Source organism: Pongo abelii, chromosome 15 (assembly GCF_028885655.2).
Source record: "Pongo abelii isolate AG06213 chromosome 15, NHGRI_mPonAbe1-v2.0_pri, whole genome shotgun sequence".
Lineage (NCBI taxonomy): Eukaryota > Metazoa > Chordata > Mammalia > Primates > Hominidae > Pongo > Pongo abelii.
Genome location: NC_072000.2, coordinates 106,327,937 through 106,352,411, shown reverse-complemented (window position 1 = coordinate 106,352,411; position 24,475 = coordinate 106,327,937). Strand labels below are relative to the sequence as shown.

The 24,475-nt window shown below is 46.0% G+C and overlaps 1 protein-coding gene across 11 annotated transcripts in view; it reads right to left on the bottom strand.

Annotated features, from left to right (window-relative positions):
* Positions 1-578: 578 nt before the first annotated feature.
* Positions 579-24,475, bottom strand: part of PPP2R5C (protein phosphatase 2 regulatory subunit B'gamma) — a 166,351-nt gene continuing 142,454 nt past the window's right edge. For 4 of the 11 annotated variants that reach the window (XM_054529814.2, XM_024231284.3, XM_024231291.3 and 1 more), the window contains 5 exons: positions 21,764-21,891; positions 18,604-18,705; positions 15,960-16,032; positions 10,571-10,687; positions 579-3,400 (listed from right to left, as the gene is read on the bottom strand). In XM_054529814.2, the coding sequence (XP_054385789.1) occupies positions 3,269-3,400; positions 10,571-10,687; positions 15,960-16,032; positions 18,604-18,705; positions 21,764-21,891 (552 nt within the window). In that variant the 3' untranslated portion in view covers positions 579-3,268. 11 annotated transcript variants of the gene reach the window in all.

Genomic DNA, 24,475 nt, shown 5'->3' with positions numbered 1-24,475 from the left:
TCAGTGTGAAGGGAGCACAGATGCCACTGGGTAGAGAAGGAAGCTAAGGACAAAGCTTGCCCTCCCATGCCAGCTGGCGTGCTGACCACACGCAGCTCTGGAGAGGTGAGGTTATAACCACGACACGAGCAGATAACACTTTAGTCCTGTTTCCATGGGCTTCTTGCAAGAGCATCAGCGAGGATAATGATCTCTCCACTGAGGAGGTGGGCGAACTAGGATCCCAAATTCATACTTTCAGCAATTCCCTATTTTCAAGACTTTCATTTCTATAAATTGTATTGATTCACCTTTTCTTACTCAAAAAAAGCCCCAAAACCCAAACCAAACCAAGAGGTGGTCTATAAAAAGTCACACTGCCTTTTCCACTAAGTAAAAAAATCAGTGGATAGACTTAGCTTTGAACAGCTGTGGCTAGCATCTGGCGCAGCCAGCGCTCCAGGCGGGCTGGATGGAGATGGCCAGCCCCTCTGCAGTCAGCGTCCCTGTGTGTGGGCGGCCCTGACCTAACGGGAACCTGATAACGTCAGAGCCAGCTTGCTCAACACCATGGCTAAATTTAGTTTCATGATGAGCAATAAAATTCACATGTTCTTTATTTAGTCCATATGATACACCGTTTTTTAGAGTTTTTGAAAATTAGATAAAAGAGCATATTAAATGGCAAGTGTATGAAGTTTCTCTTCATAAACAATGTCAAAACAAAAAGTTTTGAATTACAAAATGTTAAAAAATATGTCGGTACTTAACATTTCACTAATGCATAAAGTTACAGATATTTTCTAAAGAAAAATAATTGTGCCACTTACCTATATTTGCTGTTTCTATGAACTTTTTTATTCTGTACATAGGACATTTTGTACAAAATATGAAGTCTACATATTTATTACTTATTACCATAAAACAAAGATACAATGTATGTACAATATTAAAAGGAAGCCATACTAAAGCCACACTAAGAAGACACTTGGAATAGTGACATTTCTGATGTACAGATACATTTTGGAAAGAGTGAAGATGCCAAACGCAGAACTTTATGAAGAAAAACAGTCACCGGTTTATTTTCAATGTAGTACTTTTGAAATCAGTTTGGTACAGAATAAACAGTCTCTATACAATGATATGTAAGCTGACAATTAGCACAGGAGTACTAACTAGGGAAACTTTAGGAGGCCAAAATATTAAGTAATACTCTTGCCAAAGAAAATTAGTTTCTCTGAAAACTTTTTCTTTTTGGTGAGTGTTTGTCTTCAATAAAGAGCAGAAAGAAAACCTAGACAAAAAGATGTTCTTACACACTGAGCTTTACACAGTCACCCAAACATTGATATTTTGCTTTTTCCCGAGGGCAAAAAGAGAGTCTTCCCAGAAACCTCTCTCACAAACATACTGAACATCCAAAATCAAGGATATTTGAGAATCTATCAGCTAAAGACGGAAGTTCAAACAATGGTATATCAAAATACATAAGACGCTGCTTTATACAATAAAAAGCACCCTTTTTCCCTCAAAAGGAGAAGGCATCTAAACTGTTTTTTTTAATGATAGTTTTCAAAATGGTAAAATGGAGAGATACTTGTCAAGTTTCTCAGGAAGAATTCATCTCACAAAGCGGACTTGTCCACTTTTAGCTGGGGCAATCTTCGCATTTCATACCCGCACTTGCTCTTAACACAAGAAGTCCCCTCCCCCCAGGTGATTTTCCTCCAAGACACGAGGACAGAAGCATTGCCAGTGGCTTGAAATGACAGCAGTGGGCAGCAGGTACTAGAGCTGCACAAGGAGCAATGTCTGCTTCTCACCATCTTTGAAAGGATACCCAAGACCTCGATGAAAAAACAGATCCTAAAATAAGCCACATTTTGTCTTTTATGCCTCAAGACACTTAACAGTAAGTTATATAATCTTATGCCAGAGATGAAAGAAACTAGATCACGTGTTTAGAATAGCAGTACACATCTCAAGTAGCTTTCAAGCAGGATAAATAAGTCAAAATACTGGCCACCCTGAGAGAAATAAAGAATAGACAAAGCACTAAGTTTAAAGATTTTTCTCCTTGTGCTATTCCATCTAAAACAAAAGCTCAGTACATGCAAGGAACTCTGTGGAATACGTAGCAGCATTTGAAGACCGATGAAAACTCAGACACTGTATTTTCCTTACAAGGTGTTGATAACGTGAGCTCTTTTCAACAGAAAGAGCTCCACTGAACATCATCCTCGCTGGTGCCTCCTCCAAGCTCTCAGAACCGCATTGCAGCCTTCAGTGAAGGCAGCGGCAGTGCCGGCCCCGTGCAATGCTGTTGTGTTACTTTATGCTCAAAGGCAGCTGCAGTTTGCATTAGGCTAAGAACTGGCTTAACTCAAAATGATTTTGCTCTAACTTTCCATAAAATGTGGAATTCTTAGAGACTATAATTTTATTAATTCAAGAGCCTTGTTGAAGGGCAACAATGTTTAAGTTGACGGAAACGAATTCTGCAAATAAAAATATTAACACATAATTTTTAAACTCCAATTTCTGTCAAGGTAGACAGAGCAAGCTCTTTTAAGATAAATTTCAGAGCAATCTCTTCTAAAATAAATTTCTTCTACAAGCTTACTCCTGGAATCCTGGAGTACCACAGACTTGGAAATATGGCTTTAGGTACACACAAGAGAAGGAGACATGGTATTCATGTCACTCATCAAAGTGAAGAGACCCCTTAGAAAATACGAGCGGCTGAGGATTGTCATTTGCCCAGTACGTTGTGTGAGAACTCGAAAGCAAAGAGCCATTTCACTGAGATTGAAAAACAAACGAGAACTGCTGGCGTAACAATCACGTGGAAACCATTTCAAAGGCTGTAAAGTCTTAAAAAATAGGTCCTATTTTTTAAAGCGTTCCTTTGATTTGGAAAACATTGATGTTATCACAGAACCACCTATGTTAAAAGATCCTAAGTTCCATTTGGGAGAACATGAAGATGAAGGGCAGGGTGCTTTCCTATCGCTCTTTGTGAAACAGTCTGACTTGGACTACGCTGGGGTGGCGACGACACTGTGAGGACACCGTCGTCAACCCGCGGCTCTGCCAGCGGGCTCTGGGAAGTCACCAACCATTGTTTGAACTCCTAATCTCGCGCTGAGGCGGACGCACGTTATTGCCTACAGAACGGGGTCCGAGAAAGCTTTGAGTGTAACTGATTGGTATGGCACAGAAAGTATGTATTTTCTACAGAATCCAGAAAAGAACTGGCGGGCCCAGCCCCGACGCGGCGCCCCGGAGGCTAGCGGCCGTCCTGGGAGGCCAGCTCATCGGCCCTGCAGTGAGCTTCCAAGGCTTTCTTGGTGTGGGGGTCCTGAGGCAGCTCGGACTTGCGGCGTGCAAGAGGACGGTCCTTCTTCGGATCTTTCTGTGCCTGGAATTAGAAATGCAATGGCGTTGGCTACAAACTAAGCTATCTGAAAAGCAAGCTTACTTCTGAGGTGGAAGTCAAAGGATAACCGCGAGGCACGTGTGCCTCACCCACTCGCTGTCGGCACCCTGGCCACAGGGAAACGGCCTAGGTCTTATCATGGAAATTCGCCAAAAATGTCTTGCTACTAAAAATCGTGACTCGTTTGAGGGCTGTGTGTTCAATACTGGCATTCTGGTCTTCTGAAATGTGCAGTGCTTGTACAAAGGACTCAGTACCTCTAATTTGCAGAATTCATGCATTTTAGTAAATCTCCTAAGTAACCTCCTATTTCATAAATGTCATTAAAGCCATTTCATGGGCATGTCCCCTACAGAAGCATTTCAAGAATTAGAAATTTCCGGCTGGGCACGGTGGCTCACGCCTGTAATCCCAGCACTTTGGGAGGCCGAGGCGGACGGATCATGAGGTCAAGAGTTCAAGACCAGCCTGACCAACATAACCCTGTCTCTACTAAAAATACAAAAATTAGCTGGGCGTAGTGGCGCGCGCCTGTAATCCTAGCTACTTGAAAGGCTGGGGCAGGAGAATCGCTTGAACCCGCGAGGTGGAGGTTGCAGTGAGCTGAGATTGCACCACTGCATTCCAGCCTGGGCGACAGGGCGAGACTCCGTCTCAAAAAAAAAAAAAAAAAAAAAAAATGAAGTAGAAATTTCCTTGGAGGTAAAGAAAAAGAATGAATGAAAAACATATTTAAATTGGATTTCAAACTTCTATCAAATTGAAAAAAATATACTCTCTTCTCCAATCCATTGTCTTTCTAAAGTCTAGGAAATTTTGGTTTCACTTAAAAAAAAATTAAGTGAATCCCATTTTTGCATGAGGATTTGGATAACTGTACCTGCAATGAAAGGGAAACTTAATTTGGGGAGTTTACATATCAAAAGCATCCATTTCCATGAATAAGCACATAATTCAGTTTAAAAGTAGAGACACTGTGTTAATACCAATATTTTGAAACAAAACAATAAACCATCTAAGTCACCCAAACATGATGTATATGCCAGAAGACTGACTGCCAATTAGTTAAACTTTTCTGGATAAAGTTTCTTAACCAGAATTAAGTCTTCCTTTTTGTTCAGCGTATTGAAAAAGACTAAGTTACCTTTGTGGTATGTCTAGCAGACAAAATTTAAGTCAGTCATTTGACAACAAAAAGAACATAAGCATAAAAACGCCTTACAGATTCCAGATGTCTGATTTTGATATGGATGTAAAATACATTTTCCTTCGCTTTAATGAAAAATTCAAGGACCTGCAGAAGTCCTGAATGAAAAGTTCAAATTTTTGCTAAGTGTTTCTCAGCAGGGTTCTTTGCAAATTTATCGATGAAAACAGCAATAATGTCAAGTTTTAAAAAGAATTTTGTGTCACATCACTTTAGGATTATTTCTAGAAATGTTATTTGAATATTAACATTCACTCATGGTAGGGGCAGGACTTTTGGTTTCTTGTTCCCTGGAAACCAGCGTGAGGGTTTTAGGAGAATCATCCACCTCTGGAGATGGTGAAGGTCACGGTCCCCTCACCCATCACGGTACTTGTAAGAGCGTGTTAATGTGTGAGGATGTAAAGCATCCTCTACCTTCAACCCATGAGAAACTCAGAGGTGAAATTCTACGCTGAATTTTATGCCCATTCTATGTTGATCTGTAAAACACAGTGAAGCAAAACAAAACCAAGATTTTTATATACTTGAAATATGTAATTACAGCTGAAACAGGCACTCCAAAGAGAAGAAACATATTCATAGAAAAAGGCAACAGTAAAAAGCTTGGAGCTGGAACCAGTGAATGCAAACTGAGAACACAAACATGACCCCAGAGCTTCTGAAAGGACAGAAAACCGGTGGACATATCTGGGCCTTTCTGCTTTGACATTTTAAACTGATGTGCAAAGCAGAGAATAATTTTACTATTCACAAGGCAAAAAAATGAGAACAGCAGGAGGCAGGGAGAATAACAGCATGCAGATGGCGGGCTGATGAAGGGCCTGGCAGAGGGGATGTGCAGGTGAACATGCTGGCGGGGGCGGAGCGGACCACGGGAGACACAAGTCAGAGAGAGGTGGCCTCTCTTCTGCAGCCCACGGGCAGACCCGGAAGGCTCAATGTAAACCGTAAATGCTGAAGAACACCAGGGGTTGGGCATACATGGCTATGCAAGTTTTCTTCCTCTTAAAAGGTGTAAGTTCAAACTTTACTACTTAATTTGAGATAGAAATAATCAACATTTCTTAAGGGACCAAATTTCTTTAAAATTTTTTATTTTTATTTTTATTGGAGACAGGGTCTCTGTCACCCAGGCTGGAATGCAGTGGCGTGATTACAGCTCACTGCAGACTCCAACTCCTGGGCTTCAGGGATCCTCCTGCCTCAGTCTCCTGAGTAGCTAGGACTACAGGCATGCGCCACATGCCTGGCTATCTTTTTTTTTTTCTTTTTCTAGAGATGAGGTCTTGCTGTGTTGCCCAGGCTGGTCTCAAACTCCTGGCCTCGAGCAATTCTCCTGCTTCGGCCTCCCGAAGTGTTGGGATTACAGGTGTGAGCCATGGTGCCCAGCCACCAAATTTCTTTCGTTTTAAAAATTATTTTATTTTTATTTTTGACACAGAGTCTCGCTCTGTCACCCAGGCTGGAGTGCAATGGTGCAACCTCGGCTCACTGCAACCTTTACCTCCTGGGTTCAAGCGATTCTCCTGCCTCAGCCTCCCAAGTAGCTGGGATTACAGGTGCCTGCCACCACATCCGGCTAATTTTTTATTTAGTAGAGATGGGGTTTCACCATGTTGGTCAGGCTGGTCTCGAACTCCTGACCTCAGGTGATCTGCCTGCCTCGGCCTCCCAAAGTGCTGGGATTACAGGCATCTGCCATTGTGCCCGGCCTCCCAGCCGCCAAATTTCTTTCTTTGTTTTGACCATCACAAGCTGGAATGACATGGACAAAAGGGAAAATACTTCATGTCCACGTTAACTCGTCAGTTCTTCTCCTGGAGAACAGGCCTTCAATGTGCTCTACACGTTCAGTAATGAGAGCCTGCACTGCCCACCTTCCGTCTCTCTACACCTTCCTTACTTGCGTGGTTGACACTGCTTTTCTCCCGACCAACTGTTAAAAATGAGAATTGCAAACATTTTAAATGTCTATAATATAAATGTCATTCACATGATATTTGCTAGTTTTCTTTGAATGTTCTGTATAGGGTTATACTAGTTTCTTGAAGGAAACGTAAATAAAGGATAGGTGAATACATGGTTGAATTTCTCCACAAAAATCCAGCCTACTCCATCCATCAGCATCAGAGCCTGCTTCCCACTCTCCAGCTATTCCTTCAACTACCTCTCACACCTCTCCCTACCCAACACTCACATCATCTCAAAGAAATGTGAAATTATTTTGGAAAAATAGTTAGCTGAAAATAAAATTAAAAGGGCACTGAATATAATCAAATGACTATATATAAAAACCAAAAAAGCTTAATTTTTAGCTATAATTTCTTACATCAATTTGGTCACCAAATTGTGCACATTTTTCCTGCATCCTGGTACCTTTTTTTTTTTTTTTTTTTTTTTAAATTTTGAGAGTCTGAGTCTGGCTCTGTCACCCAGGGTGGAGGGCAGTGGTGCGATCATAGCTCACTGCAGCCTTGAACTGGTACCTTCTTTTTGCTTTAACAATAGTACTTTTCGGAATTTCCGGAAAACAACTCCAAACATTTTTCAATTTAAGAAAAGTTTATTGGCTGGGTGTGGTGGCTCATGCCTGTAACCCCAGCACTTTGCGAGGCCAAGGCAGGCAGATCACTTGAGACCAGGAGTTTGAGACCAGCCTAGCCAACATGGTAAAACTCTGTCTCTGCTAAAAATACAAAAATCAGCCGAGTGTGGTGGTGCTGGTAGTCACTGCTGCTTGGGAGGATGAGGTGGGCGGATCGCTTAAGTCCAGGAGGCCGAGGCTGCAGTGAACCAAGATTGTGCCACTGCATTCCAGCCTGGGTGTCAGAACAAGACCCTGTCTCAAAACAAACAAACAAACAAACAAAAACAGAATTTATCATTTCAAATTTATACCTACAGACTGCACTTCATAAATACCTTCATCTGGATAGGTTGAATTCAACTGAATTCAATTGATTCAGCTGATCCACAGAAATCTACAAGGAATCAGGCCAGGCACAGGGCCTCACACCTGTAATCTCAGCACTGCAGGAGGCTGAGGCAGGAGGATCGCCTGAGCCCAGGAGGTTGAGGCTGCAGTGTGCTGTGATCGCGCCACTGCACTCCAGCCTGGGTGACACAGTGAGACCCTGTCTCCAAAAACAAACAAACAAAAACTATAAGAAGTCTTGGAATTGCATAGTGTTATTAGTCTTCCAACTTTGTTCTTTTTCACAGTTGTTTTGGCTATTCTAGATCCTTTGCATTTCCATGTTAATTTTAGAATTAGCTTTCTCAACTTCTTGAGGATAAAAAGCCTGCTGAGATTCTAATGGAGAGCACATTAATCTGGGGAAAACAGACATCCCAATGATATTGAGTCATCTGACTCAGGAACATAATTCATAGAGATCTAAGGATGAGGTGAGGGAATCACTGTTGTAAGAATATCAGTCACACAGGAAACTCGGTGACAGAACACAATTTCAAGAATTGTGAAAACAAGGAAGCAGACATGCTACAGGAGTTCTCCAAGAACTGTCCTGCCTGTGTGTGTATTTAGAAGTAGACAAGTGGATGGCCACAGGACCGGTTCCTTCCTGTCACTGTATAAGGTAACCCTCCCAGGAGGGGACATGCCCCTTTCCAAGGGCAGTGGACAGACCAAGCAGTTGGACGTTCTGGGGCCCCGAATATCACACAGATACTAGGGCTGACTTTCAAAGGCAGCTTTACTCAGGAGAGAATGCTATTTTGGTTTGCATTCTTGATCAAGTTCTTGATCTACTACAGAGCAGGACCTAAATTGCAAATATGCACACACCTTTCAGGTACATCACATTTTGGACCTAGTTTATTCTTTGTCTAGCTTTAATTCTGACCTAAGTCAAAGGCTATACCAAAAATAAAAATTCCCCAACCCTAAGCTATTTAATGTCTAAGAACTGGTTTTTTTTTTTTTTTTGAGATGGAGTTTTGCTTTTGTTGCCCAGGCTGGAGTGCAATGGCACCATCTTGGCTCACTGCAACCTCCACTTCCCAGGTTCAAGTGATTCTCCTGCCTCAGCCTCCCAAGTAGTTGGGATTACAGGAACCTGCCACCAAGCCTGGCTAATTTTTGTATTTTTTAGTAGAGACGGGGTTTCACCATGTTGGCCAGGCTTGTTTCAAACTCCTGAGCACAGGTGATCCGCCTGCCTCGGCCTCCCAAAGTGCTGGGATTATAGGCGCGAGCCACCACACCCAGCCAAGAATTGGCTTTTTAACTGTGTATAGCCTGGTGTCTTAAAAATGAACACGTGGCCACAAACTCCCAGGCAGGTTCCCTCACAGGAGAGACACTGACTGTGATTTCCTTCTGTGTGCAGTAACAAGGTCAGCTTACAAGTCTTGAGCAAATTTGAAGCCACAAAATCAAAATGGTAATAAAGAGGCAACCTTAAATTCCTGAGTTAAAAAAAAAACAAGAACATTAACACTCCCACCAAGAGAGAAATATATACAGATTTTCCTATTTTTGATGACATCTATTCATTGCTAAGCACATTCATGGTGAGGAGAGTATGGAATCCAACCGGATTAGATAGAAAATTAGTTACTGATGTTCCGAGTGTTCAGTGAGCTTTTCCACTGTATTTCTAGTATTTTCAGGGTTTGATGAGCTAAAAGAAGCATTCAGTCATCTATTTTGCTCTTAACCTGAGTTGAGGAATTAGGGGGGCAGAAGAGGCCGATGACCGTGGCTGCCGTGGGGACTTGGTGCCGAGAGCCGTTTCCTGTGCAACTCCGGAAAGGAGCCGGGGCCAGCGCAGCCCCATCGGGATACGGCGCCAGCCATGTGCTAATTCCAAATCTTCTAGGAGTCACATTCAAGAAGTAAAAAAGAAATGGGGGACATTCATTTAAATAACATATTTTATTTAATCCAGTAAAGGAATAAAGGAATGGCTACTCCACAGGCGGGGCGCCTACTTTCACTTTTTATCTCAGAATTTTAGAAGGGGATGTCTTTTGGAATTCTTTCACTGGTCAAAAAGAGGTTAAAGTTTCTCAGCGAGAAAGGCCAATGTCCCCAGGCCATTTGGGACTACTGTTTTAGTTGACAGGCATTTGAAACAGGGAGGGATGCTCAGGGAAACACAGCAGTTGAAAGGCTCCTTGAACCCAAGCAGGAACTGAGTAGTTGTCCTAGGTGTCTACAGGCCCAATTGAGGAGTAACAGTGGTCGGAGGCTCTCTTTGGAGGTGGCCTGTGACAAAAGCACTGAAAGACAGTGCCCAGGAGGGGGCGAGGGGGGTCAGGGGGGAGAGGGGGAGGGGTGGGGGGGCGACAGGAGCCGGGGGGATGAAGGGGGGTGAGGGGAGAAGGGTGAGGGGTGAGGGTGAGGGGTGGGGGGGCGAGAGGACAAAGGGGGGGTGGGGGGGTGAGAGGAGCAAGGGGGATGAAGGGGGTGAGAGGGGAAGGGGACGGGGGCAAGGGAGGTGAGGGGGCAAGGGGGGAGGGGCAAGGGGGGGGTGAGGGGCAGGGGGAGGGGCAAGGGGGGTGAGATGTCCTAGGGAGAAGAGTTGTTAGCACCTGCTCTGAAGAGCTAAAAGGGAGCCTCTCTGGGCCGAAGCAGAAGCCAGAGGGCTGTGAAGAAAACAGCGAGGGGTGGATATGGCTGTGAAGCTTTTGATTTTGCTGGAGTGAACATTTAAAGAATAGTTAAGAGTTGGGATTACTACTACTGTTAGTAAATGGAGAGACACATCTCAGGCACATAATCCTTAAAAACTGTTTCTAGCAATTTGATCACTAAGATCTATCGATACAATGTTTCTTGTAAGACTAGCAAAATTTAATTTTTAATTTCAGCTTAAACAGAAGGCACTGATGCAAATCACATCGCCTACCAAAAGTATGTGCATTTCTTAAGCAAGTCAGTCATGGGTGCCCAGCTGAGCTTGGTGTACTTTTACCTGATGAGCCTCGTCCTTCACTGTCTTTCTCAGCATCTGCACATCTTCAAATAAAGGCCCATCTGTCTCCATTGCAACCGGAATGCTCACGGTGCTGGCTTGACTATACACTGTGTACTGCAATGCAAAGCGTGGAGTCACTCTGTTAGGTGCCCAGGCTCTGAACTCCAAGATTCTCATCCTGGCCAGGGACGCATCTCCCCTGCCACCCCCCAGGGCCCTCTCCCGCAGGAAGCCCACTCAGTGGGAGACTGGCCTACACCTGCAACATGATGCGGCTGCTGACTTCTGAAACCAGAAAGCACTCAGTGGAGACAGCAAAGCAGCTGGTCCCCTCCTGGCCCCTCTGCACTTGATGGACAGTGGCCCATACCCTGGCCCACACCCATGGCCTCTGCAGTTCTGACTCCACGTGAGCAGCCAAGCGCGAGGTCGCACCCTGGGCTCGGTGGCGGGAGCTGTCTCACTGCTGGCACCCTCACCTCTGGCCACCCATTCTTTGCCAGTGACCACCAACCTCATGATTCTTTTCCCTTTCCTCTCACGATCATGTCCTCTCATCGAGGCAGCTGGCACGGTTCTCTCTCCCCTTTATCCCATTTTCCCGGCTTGCTTATGAAACCCTCTCATCACATCCCGGGTGACTTGTTCTCCACCAAAACAAATGCAGCCTGGGTGAGCCTGACGCTCCCTCTCCGTTCCCTACGGGCGGCCCTGGGACTTCTCCACTCTCCCTGTGCTCTGGATTGAAACGCAGATGGCTCAGCCCTCAGTCACTGGGCCCGGCTGACTCCATTTCCATGAGTGTAGTGCGGGGGTAAGGTCACTCCGGAGGGTGGCTGTGAGGGTTCCATGAGACAGGGTGCATGGGACAGCATGACTGTGACGAGCATCTGCTGGCTCTGAGGGCACAGGCGAAGGAAGCGGCATCTGTGTCTGCTGTGAGCTGGGAACTGTGTGGGGCGCCTGTTTGTCCTGCACGGTCGTGTGTGTGTACTGCCACCCTCACCTGGCTGATGGGGGAACTGGGACATGGAGGGGCTGGGGAACTTGCTCAGGGCCTCTGAACTCAGGAGAGGGGAGCGGGGGTTCCTGCCCAGACTGCTCTCATCCACACCCCTCCATTCTCTGCCCAGTGAGTCCCACAGCTTCGGCCTCTTTCAGGCTGCGCCCCTGTCACAGCAGCGCCCTCCGGCTGACCTGCTTCACCCCTGCCTCTCACCTCCTGCCCCCTCACCCTTGCCCCTCACACCCTGCCAGCCCAGAGCAGCTCCGTTCTCAGCCACCGTCTGGTGTTGGCCCTCACCCTCTGACGGAGCCACCTCTGGCACGAGGCCTATGGGTGCCCTCTGGCTGCTAAGCCCTTCCCGGCCTTGCCTCACTGGCCCTCTCTGAGGAATGATGACCTGAACCTGCACCCTCCCTCGGTCTCTGTGACCCCAGCCTCTTGCAGGTGTCTTGGGCTCCTTCCTCTGTGGGCCTTTGCCCCTCCTCATTCACCCCGGCTTCCATGCCTCCAGGCCCAGGCCCTGCTGCTCAACTCTGGGCCCACCTGGCTTCCACGTCCCCCAGAAACAGACGGGACGCACACTCTCACCTGGGTTCCTTCCTTGAACGCCAGTCAGACCAGGTCCTCAGCGCCCTGTGCCTACACTCCCACAGCTTCGCCCAGCACCACGATCTCCACACATCTCCACATCCCTACCCCGACAGCCCCAGCACTCCATCCATGCTGTGCCAGAAGAGCTTGCAAAAATGCAAGTTGGGCTGGGCCATTTTGCCCTTTATGGCTCTTTAATATCTGCTGACATTTGGGGGGAATTCTGCTCCCTCTCCACCCTCACCTCTCAGCAGATCGCACTGGCCCTCCCTATAACTGACACCCCGGCAGGACCGACACCTGTTACCCACTGTGTCCCTGCTTTTCTCTACCTCTGCCGCGGGCACCTTCCCTCAAGTCTGACTGGGTGAGGCCCCCTCAGTCAAACCAAGAGGCCAGGCCCCCGTACTGTGTGTGTCTTTCTTTAGAGATGGGAACGAATAAGCTGGTCTTGCCATCTCCAGCACACTCCCCCAGATTAATACAATCTGATCATCTGAGCTGAATTCATCTGTCTCTCCTAATGGACTGTAAGCTCCCTGAGGCTGGGGGCTATGTCTTGTTCTCATCTTTGTATCCCTAGAAATTTCCACAATTCAGGACACAGCACCTTGTCCTCGAGGGGGCTCACAGTCAGGTGGGAGATACAGAAACCTAAGTGGCTGCAAGACTCCTGAGACTTGCGGGGACTGTTTCACACCAACACTTCTGCTTTTGACTACTCCAGGCAAGAAGCAGTGCTTTTAATGGGACCCACCAACAGCCTCCGCTTGGAGCACGGCTCACTGGCCCTCGGGGCAAAGGAGAGTGTCCCCATACAAGAATGCTACCGATGTTCACAGCAAAATAAACCTCACAGAGCGGGCACCGGCAGGAGAGGGTTCTGACTAGGAATAAAAACCTTCACTGAAGGCCAGGCGCGATGGCTCACATCTGTAATCCCAGCACTCTGGGAGGCTGAGGCAGGTAGATTACAAGGTCAGGAGTTCGAGACTAGCCTGGCCAACATAGTGAAAACCTGTCTCTACTAAAAATACAAAAATTAGCCAGCCATGGTAGCGTGCACCTGTAGTCCCAGCATACTTGGGAGGCTGAGGCACTCCGGAGGATTGCTTGAACCTGGAAGGCGGAGGTTGTGGTGAGCCGAGATCATGCCACTGCACTCCAGCCTGGGTAACAGAGCAAGACTCCGTCTCAAACAAACCAAACCAAACCAAAACAAAAACCTTCACTGAGGTGCGTTCCGCACATGAGCTCCTCTCTCAAAGGAAGGGCAGGCATCCGTCCCAGACCCTGCCCCGGGTCGCTTACAGCAGTTTTGGTCGTTGCAAACACTGAGCCACAGCTACTCTGAGTCTCACAGAAGTGCCTGTCTTCACTTCATATGGTTCCCACAAAAGCTGGGGGAAGTGAGTAGCAAAATATTATATGGCCCCTTTTGATGGATTAGGAGAAACAAATTTATGTTAGAAACTGCCAATATTTCATAATTTTAGAAAATTAAATCATGTGTGACATTAAAAACCCCGATAAAGCTGCCAAAACTGCTCAAACAAGACACAGTCCTGAGGGCACCGCAGCCTTCCCGGGTCCCCAACGCCTGCTGGGTACGTGCTGTCACACGTTTGAGTGGATGAAGGCTCGGTCTGCAAGGACGGGGGGCATCAGGGAACACAAGAGTCCCTGGGAACTCGCCTTAAAAACAAAGCCCGCAAACCAATTCTCCACAGGCAGATCTGAGATGGAAAACCAAACTTTGAAAACCCAACTATTTCACTACAGAAATAACCAGACTGTATTATCCACAAAATTATTGACTTTTTGTTGCTGTTGTAATGGGAAGCAGTGATCAGAATTTAGAGATTTTCTCCTGAGAACGAGAAGCAAGTACGAGGCCAGAGTTTCCAGCTCTGAGGTATTGACCCATGAAGTATTTTCTGTTTAGGAGACCATGTGCCATGCAACTAGAGCATGTGGACGAGACTCATGGGGACTGCGTCACAGATGGCATCAACACAGAGATGAGGACAAGGCAGGGCTAAGCTCCCAGCATCACAGTTCGTCAAAGCTCCTATGCAAAACCACGGCATGCCTGCCATCACCACAGACGTTTGTAAAGAGAGCAACCAAAAAGAATACATAAAGTTACTAGAGAACATTCAGGAAAAGTTGAGAAAAAGAAAAAAGAGAACAATACATATTTCAGAAGAAACATTGGTTACGTACAGTATGTACAGTAGTGAAACTGGGCCATGTTTGTCAATACAAACAACCAGCTCTTGACTTGTAATGTGACAATTTTATGCAATTTTTCAGTAAGTTATCTCTATATTCTAGGTACATAAAATCAGACCTTCTGATTTGTGTGTGTGTGGTTTGTGTGTGTATTCATTTATCACGTTTTCGAGGCTATTGATTTCAACTGCGTGTGTGCTGGGCTCCTTGACAATCCTGAGGGCTATCAGCACCCACTCTGCCTGAGGCTCTTCAGAACAAAGCAAGACACGCAGGGCAGCGTCAGGCAGGGCTGGGCCTTGTAAACTTGCCCAGGTTTATAGTGTTACCATGTTTTAAAACAAATATCAGTATTTTAATCACACTTTCAACATAAATTCAATTCGTTAAAATAGACACCTATAGCTACCTACCTCAATTAAGGACTACGCAGTTTTAGACAGTAATCTTAAAACAGTATTTCTGTCAGCATGAGTAAATACTGCTAGAAAAATGCTGGCTACCTGTTTTAGGTGGACTCAAGGGCTTACAATTAGAAATGTCATTCTGTTTTCCTGATTTGAGTTTCCTGATTGCAGTTTTATCAGAGTATACAAACCAATACGTTGTTATATAGGTAAATATATACTTTTAACTTTATATTCATGTATAACTTTTTATTAAATGTCAGAGAAATTTAAAAGCCAGCTTAGGTAACTATGCATATCTCTCACTAAAAGAAATACATTGTTCGGTAAAATCTTTTCTGGAGAGTTGAAGGAAAGCTTGAGAATTCTTAAGAGTGGCAAAGATTCAGACAAAAGATTTTCTGAAAAAGATTTTCTTTTTAAGAGGCACTGTTATAATCAGGCACACAAAACGTGAAGAAACAACTGTCATAACGCTCTAATCATTTACACCAGTGTACATCAAACCCAAAGACCATGACACCAGGAAGCCCTCCCGGACCCTGGCAGCCTCGGCAGCTGGAACTGCCTGCAGCTCCGGGATGTCCGGCTGTCGGCGCACTCACCAGAGCACAATGGCACCCGCTGCTGGGGTGGGAAGGAGGTTTAGCTGCTAACGTGGCAGAATTCAGCTAATTTTTAATGATAAAAGGCTGGCTTACAGAAACCTCATACAAAGAAAGAGCACATCAAAACGTCATACTTAATCTATTTCCAATCTAATTTCCTTTCTTTTAGAACTAATTTCATATGAAAAAGAAAGGGAAATGCTGTTTGAATGACAGCATCTATGACATCTGAGAGAGGAAGCACAGTCTCGGGCTGTATTCGAGTTTTCTTTTTACCACAGTATATTCATAAGATTCAGATCTTATTTAAAAAGCAGAGGAAAAAAGTCCATTCTGTGGTAAAAACGATATGGGGCAAAATAAGTACTTGTACAAGAGGAGGGTTACAAAGTTTAAAAGTACTTTTTATTGCAGACATTTTCATATACAACGTTAGTGAAATTGAGACTCCCCCCCCGCATGGTGAAGACATATATTCCTATCTTATAAAAACATTCAAGTAACCCTGGGCGTTTTCATGTTACTCTCTTTTTTAGTACCTGGGGATTGGCTTTGGCTAGATTTTCTATTTTAACCCATGCTTCTTCTCGTTCTTTCATTTTTAGCTTCTCTCTGAAAAACAGGAAAATGTCATCTGTGTTAGAGATGAATCAGACACAAGAACACGCTGAAGGGATAAAGGCACAGGCATGTTGAGCAGCTCCTCCCGCAGCCCCTCTGCTCCATTTCCCCACACTTCACAGTGCTGAGCACAGCATGAAAAACAAACCGAGATTTAAACATGAGAAAATATCAAAAAATTTAACATGTCCAAGAATTGGAATTCTTAAAAGAAATCTTATATAAGTAAGTCTTCTGTCTCAATCCTTCCCCCTTCCCCCGGTTAGTTGTTTCTTCATGGGACCCATATAATTTTGACAAGAAGCTCATATATCCACTGAAAAAACGAGTATGCAGTACAGTGTAAAGGGACCAGTGTAAAAGGAGCCAGCATTCCCATTCCTACAATATTAAAAAGGAAACGTCTTAAGAGCCAGGAGACCTGGGTTGTTGACTGACTCCACTGCGAGAGTCACATGACTTTCAATCACTTAACTCAGATCCAGGTTTTTTTTTTTTTTTTTTTTTGAGACAGGGCCTCACTCTGTTGCCCAGACCGGAGTGCAGTCGTGCGATCTTGGCTCACTGCAACCTCCACCTCCTGAGCTCAAGCGATTCTCCTGCCTCAACCTTCCGAGTAGGCTGGGATTACAGGTGCGTGCCACTACCGTCGGGCTAATTTTTGTACTTTTAGTAGAGATGGAGTTTCACCATATTGGCCAGGCTGGTCTTGAACTCCTGACCTCCAATGATCCACAAGCCATAATCTCCCAAAGTGCTGGGATTACAGGTGTGAGCCACTGCGCCCGGCCAGGATCCAAGCTTTTCAACACAGAAAATGTACTACACAACCTTTAAGGTCCTGTTGGGAAAGCTGTGGGACTCCATGAGGAGGATCCGCCATCAGACGACCCTGCTGCTTGCGTGCTTCCTACCTGCGAACTGCACTGAGAGCTGAGATGAGAACGGACCATGCAGCTGGCAGCTCTAGAGGAATGGCTGGCCTGTCTCCCTGGCCCTTTCCTGACTGATTTGTCATCTCTCATGCTCTATAGTTCACTTAGGTGTATTTTGCGTTCTTTTTTTTCCCACACTACCCAGAATATAAACCCCAAAAGGGCAAGGATTTTTTTTTTTGAGACGGAGTCTGGGTCTGTCGCCCAGGTTGGAGTGCAGTGGCGTGATCTTGGCTCACTGCAAGCTCCGCCTCCCGGGTTCCTGCCATTCTCCTGCCTCAGCCCGAGTAGCTGGGACTACAGGTGCCCGCCACCACACCTGGCTAATTTTTTTTTGTATTTTTTTTTTTTGAGATGGAGTCTCTCTCTGTCTCCCAGGCTGGAGTGAAGTGGTGTGATCTCAGCTCACTGCAAGCTCCGCCTCCCAGGTTCACACCATTCTCCTGCCTCAGCCTCTGAGTAGCTGGGACTACAGGCACCTGCCACCACGCCCCGCTAATTTTTTGTATTTTCAGTAGAGACGGGGTTTCACTGTGTTAGCCAGGCTTGTCTCGAACTCCTGACCTCACGTGATCCACCTGCCTTGGCCTCCCAAAGTGCTGGGATTACAGGCATGAGCCACCATGCCTGGCCTTTTTTTTTTGTATTTTTAGTAGAGACAGGGTTTCATTGTGTCAGCCAGGATGGTCTCAATCTCCTGACTTCGTGATCCACCCGCGTCGGCCTCCCAAAGTGCTGGGATTACAGGCGTGAGCCACCGCGCCCGGCCAAGGGGCAAGGATTTTTGTGGGTTTTATTCATTGCTATATTGTCAGAATCTAAAACAGGGCCTGGTGTATAGGTAAATATTCACATACTTGTCTAAGGAATGACTAAATGGCAGTTGTTTCATACATATATACATATATACACACATATACATACACACATATATATACGGTGTATTTTGAATTACATTCGTGCAAAGCTTATCTACCTTAGCCAGTTTTAAGCGACAAGCAAAAAATAAAATCTGCCAATAGTCCATACTCAACTTGGAAGAAGTGACCTCCAACAACTATTTAATCACATTATTACTTGCACAGCCTAGGAACGAAGTACTTTGTCACTTAGATCATCCCTGGACACATGTGGGCTCAAAGGCACGAGGGCAGGACCCTGATTTTGCAAAGGACAGACTAGATTCCAGAGAACGCTCACATTACTGAGTTCATTAAATCAGAATAAAGCTACATTGAAATGAAGATTCTTGCTCTCTCGGATAAACGTTATAGGATATAATTCAAATCCCTGCCTTATAAACATGAAAATGGACTACACATTATAGCCTTTAAGCCCGTTATAGCCCAAGAAAAGAAAAAATTCTGAATGTTAAATTCTTGCCTACACAAGCACATTTTGCAAAGATGATTAATCTGGCAATACAAGGGGGGGAGAATAGCTAACTTTAAACACCTGTTCTTTCAAGATACGTTATTATAACAGTTTCAATTTGCTTTCCAAGTATGAGAGGCCTGGTTTTGCTTTCAAGTGAAGAATAACGTTTTAGGACAAAACAGTGGAAGAGGTTTACTTAGGATTAAGAAAAAAATCCTGGAAACAGTAACTTGTGAAAGGAACAACTCACTTTAGTTTCTCTGCTTTGAACTGTTGTGTACAGTCATCAAATAGCTTTTGGTTCATCTCCATGAAGAGTTTCAGGGCGTTGTATATCAAGCCATGTATTGTCCTATGAAGAAAACCACACAGTGAGCCTGGGAGCATGCGTTCCTGCTGAGCCCTCGCCTCTCCACACTCAGGCTGCTCCATATTCCAATAGTCCCACATTGCACAGGATCCCCAAGCTCCAAAATGCAAGGTCTGCTCATTGCGAGTTACTCGTTTTCTGACAGCCACACATCCCGAGACTTTCTTCACAGTGGCTCTCACATAACCACGGAGGCCACTCTACTCACTCTCTCCAGCTGACAGTAGCCAAAAACGACCTTGCTCAGAAACTGAATTAAAAACATTGAAACGTGAACAAATATGGTTAAGACAAAATTATAAAGAGGACAATAATGGCTATACTTTATTTCCTATAAATGTCAGTTTCTTTTCATCTTATTCCCTGAGGACAGAAAAATTAATTTTAATAATGGCAACATAGAGCTTTGAAAGAGAAAAAAAAATGAGCATAAAACAGCTTAATCAATGCTTAGCTCTCAGGCTCTGACACACATGGAGAGGGAAAGAGGCCAAATTGTCCCAGCTGAGCCTCTAGGTGACTCTAGTCCCAGCTGCCATGGGACTGCAGCCCTGTAAGAGCCCCGATCCCCCAGCAGACACCAGCGAAAGCCTGTGCAGCAGAGCCTGCTCGACCCACAGGATCGTGAGCAACAGTTGCCAGTAGCTAAAAAACAAACAAATCCCAAAAAATGTAACACTCAAATCATAATTCCTTCTTAATCCACTTTGTAATAAAACCCAAGTTGTACTTAGAAAACACTTAAAAGAACATTTTTTTCTTTGCAATGGGTGGGGATTGAAAGTCAGTTATGAATTGTACTGACTTTCATACCACACTAAATGACACACAAGAAACATGGTGACGCTCCAGGGGCTTTTATTGTCATTGTTGCGATAAAAAAAAAAAAAAAATCAATGCAAGCCAGGCGCGGTGACTCACACCTGTAGTCCCAGCACTGTGGGAGGCTGAGGCAGGTGGGTCACTTGAGGTCAGGAGTTCAAGACCAGCCTGGCCAACATGGTGAAACCCCATCTCTACTACAAATGCAAAAATTAGCCAGGAGTGGTGGCTCGTGTCTGTAGTCCCAGCTACTTGGGAGGCTGAAGCGGGAGAATCACTTGAACCTGGGAGGTGGAGGCTGCAGTGAGCCGAGATGGCGCCACTGCACTCCAGCCTGGGCGACAGAGCAAGACTCCATCTCAAAAAAAAAATGAAATAAAATAAATCAATGCCACAAAAAACAGGCTGTTGAGGGTGGATGTGCTGTATGAACAACTACAACCACCATGCTTTTGCCATGAGGGTCTTGGCTGCTGCCTCCACTGCTATCAGCGCGGCTGCTGGCCCTATAACCACTAAGTGACAGCAAATGCTTACTTGGTGCCTATCATAAGCCAGGTACTTTATGCATATTAACTTTATCTTAATCCTCACAACCAAGTGAAGATTGTTGCAAGGCAAAGCACTTTACTTTCTGTTTTTCCGAAAAGAAACTGGCTGAGAAAGATCTGGTGAGAGCTAACTTCCCCGGGTTCGGACAGCTGCTCAGGAGGAAGGCAGGAATGTGAACCAAAGTCATCCTCACTCTGATCTGCCTGCCCTTCTCTGTTGAATTCCTAGGAGGCAACCCTCAGAGGACTTGATGCAAATGGACTGGCTGGACCCTCACTCGGGGGTCTGGCTCAGAGCTCCAGGGCTAACACCTGTCTGGCTGCTGCTCTGCAGAATTCTGGGAAGGAGGCAGTGCCACCTGCAGCCTCGAGCGGACAAGGAGAGAGGGTGCATGGGAGAGGGCTGGTCCACCGGCAGCAGGGTGACTGTGCAGCAGAGCCGGAGGGGTGCCCAATAGACACGGCGAGTTAGGAGACCGCACCGGGCCAGAGTGCCGCTCACCAGCTTCGGGACCGCAGACTGGGCTGCGAATGCCCTCCAAGTCTCACCTTCCTCACCCATAAACTAAGGGAGGAGGGCTGGATAGCATAACTGTTCTTCTTTAAGTTCTGAGTTATAATTACAATATACACTGGAAAGAGATGAAAGAAGGTAGGGAAAGAAAAACTCAGATACTCGTATTTCTTGAAATACAGGAATATTAGATGATACCATATTAATAAATAATATAGCCTGGGCGCAGTGGCTCACGTTGTCCCAGCACTTTGGGAGGCTGAGGTGGGTGGATCACCTGAGCCCAGAAGTTCGAGACCAGCCTGGGCAACATGGCAAAACCCCGTCTCTACAAAAAATACAAAAATTCGCCAGGCGTGGCGGTGGGTGCCTGTAGTCCCAGCTACTCAGGACCCTGAGGCAGGAGGTTTGCTTGAGCCCAGGAGGTCGAGGCTGAAGTGAGCCACGATTGTGACGCTACACTCCAGCTGGGGGGACAGAGCAAGATCCTGTCTAAAAATAAACAAATAAAATACAAAATTTAAAAAAGAAAAATAAATAAATAATGTGGCACCCATATCAACAGTTTCCTTTTAAAGTCTCAGAAGACTACTGCTCAGTAAACAGATTTATTCATCCTCTTTAAGTCAAAAGATGAAGGAGTGGAGTAGGAGGAAATGTCTTTGGCTCCTGGGGCTATGGGGCTGTGTTCAGATCACCTGGCTTCCCTCTTCTTCTCCAGGTAGTGACCACCGTGGGGTGGTTCTTGGGTCTCACACAGGGGCTCATCCAGGGTGCATGTCAGCAGAGCTCAAGAGACACCCCGAGAATGCGGTGGCCACTGTGCCCCTGCCGGGGCTGAGCTCCATGAACTCCGCAGAGACTTTCAGCTTCTCTGCAGGACGCTCAGGAAGAGGCCTAGAAACTGCTGCTACTGGGAGGTGGCTGCAAACCAATGTGCCTCTATACTGGCAGGAATGAAGGTATAAGGTGGTAAAATCAACGGCCACAGAAACAACCCACACTGCTACTTAATTTATGAGTCCACAAAGCAACTGACGTTCTTGTTTTTTAACTGATATTTAAAATTCTGATATTTATTCTAACTGAAGTAGCAGTAAAACGTGCCATATTTTAAAATGACTGAAAAAGATGGCAGCCAGTTCTTTCTTACTTGTTCCAATGGGTCTTTGAGTTGCGGTATAAGGAAGGAAACATGATGGGCAGAATCTTCGCTGCGTTGTCACTGATTAAACTCATGATGTATTCATTATTCCAGTAATAGAGAGCTCGCTCTGCCACCTGAAAGACACAAGTGGATGGCTTTCTGGAGGTTGTGCCTGAGACATCGGGCAGCTGTCCTTGCTGTTAAACCTGTGAGTCGGGTAATGAACTACCTTGGACCAGAAAATCATGATTATTTCTATAAATTCAAAATATTCTAGACTGTAACCTGTAACCCTGAAAAGCCTTCAACAAAGAGGCAGACAACTTCTTGTACATCAAGTCATCAGGAACATTGTCACATATTTCTCCACTTATTCAGTAAACATTTATGCTAGACGCTGGCTAGATGCTGAGGAGACAACTCAAAGGAGGCCATTCCACCTATCCGCCTGCCTCCCCCATCTGTCAGGTCAAGAGGGTGTGCTGTGTTCTGCTGAGCGTTCAGCACTGAACAAAGCACGGCAGAAATCCTTGACTCCACGGAGCTTACATTCTAGTGGGGAGGAGACAGGTGATGGATGATTATTAACTTACTAGAAACGATAAGTCACATACAAAGGGCAGCAGGGCAGGGGAACAGGCAGCAGCGGTGCGTGTGGGGTGGGGTGGCTTCAAGGGGGAGGAGGTGACATCTGAGCAAGGACCAGAGGGAGGAGAGGTCCTGAGTTGTCAGCACGGGGCTGGCTGAGGACCACTGCAGAGGGCAGTGGGGGCATGAACGAGAGGAGGGCAGGGGGACAGGGCCTGAGTGCACTGGCCCTTACTCATGGGAAGCCACTAGAGGGTGGTTCCCCCATTTTTCTTTTCTTTTCTGAGACGGATTTTTGCTCTTGTTGCCCAGGCTGGAGTGCAATGGCGTGATCTTGGCTGACTGCAACCTCTGCCTCCTGGGTTCAAGCGATACTCCTGCCTCAGCCTCCCGAGTGGCTGGGATTACAGGTGCAAGCCACCACACCTGGCTTTTTTGTATTTTTAGTGGAGACAGGGTTTTGCCATGTTGGTCAGGTTGGTCTCGAACTCCTGAGCTCAGGTGATCCACCTGCCTCGGCCTTCCAAAGTGCTTGGATTACAGGCATGAGCTACCATGCCTAGCCCATCCATTTTTGTTTTCTAAAGGTTTTTTTTTTTTTTTTTTTTTTTTTTGAGATGGAGTTTCACTCTGTTGCCCAGGCTGGAGTGCAGTGGTGCCATCTCGACTCACTACAACCTCTGCCTCCCAGGTTCAACCGATTCTCCTACCTTAGCCTCCTGAGTGGCTGGGACTACAGGCATTTGCCATCACGCCTGGCTAATTTTTGTATTTTTAGTGGAGACGAGTTTCAGCATGTTGGCCAGGCTGCTCTCGAGCTTCTGACCTCAGGCGATCTGCCCGCCTCGGCCTCCCAAAGTGCTGGGACTGCAGGCGTGAGCCACTGTACTCGGGTCCCCCATTTTTATTACTAAAACTTTCAAAAACAGACAAAGCTGCAAGACTAATATAATGAGTGCCCACCTCCCTCCACCCAGATTCAACAACTGTTCATACCCTACCCTATTTGCTTTTTCTCTCCATAGTAAATCAGCACACAAGTGCACGTTCCACAGAACTATCTGGGAGTTCGCAGCAGTCGCCAGGACACTTGGCCTGTCCCCATCACAGCATGTGTGCCTCTGGGAAGAGGAGCTTCTCCTGTATAACTACTGTCACCACGCTCCATCTGCACACAACTCACAGCAGCACTTGGAGGCTCTGAGAAGTGTGGGGCTGATGCTTCTCCTGCCAGAAGCCTACAGCTTAAGAGATCCTGAGGTTGTGGTGCGGTGTGTATGCGTGGGATGCTGAGAGAATGGCGGGTGAGCCTGTGCCAGGCTCAGGAATCAGGGCTGATGCCTCAGAGGCAGTGAGCTGGGATGAACTTTGCAGAACAGAAGTGAGTTAGGTAATGGGGGAGGGGAGGGCATGCATGAGAGTGTGGCGTGGATTCAAAACAAGGCACAATCGCATCACAGCTCCTAGGCTAGTCCTTACTTAAGAGTTCAATACCTTGTACTTTAAAAAGCAACCATCTAGGCCGGGCGTGGTGGCTCACGCCTGTAATCCCAGCACTTTGGGAGGCCGAGGCAGGTGGATCACTTGAGGTCAGGAGTTCAAGGCCAGCCTGGCCAACATGGTGAAACCCCATCTCTACTTAAAATACAAAAATCAGCCAGGTGTGGTGGCAGGTGCCTGTAGTCCCAGCTACTCGGGAGGCTGAGACAGGAGAATCACTTCAACCTGGGAGGCAGAGGTTGCAGTGAGCCGAGATAATGCCATTGCACTCTAGCTTGGGCAACAAGCGCAAAACTTTCTCTAAAAAGAAAACAAACAAAAAACAAAACCATCCATCCAACCACCCACCCACCCACCACCCACCAATATATTTGGGGGTAATATTTTAAGCCTGATTTAGAAAACAGAAGCTTCAGATGCTTGATGGTTTAAACTTTAAATTTTTCCAGTTTTTAAAACCAGTACTTTTTTTGGGTGGGAAAAAAACATCTACAAGTTAAGAATGAGCCGGCGCAGTGGCTCATGCCTGTAATCTCAGCACTTTGGGAGGCCGAGTCGGGCGGATCATGAGGCTGGGAGTTGAAGATCGGCCTGGCCAATATTGTGAAACCCCCATCTCTACTAAAAATA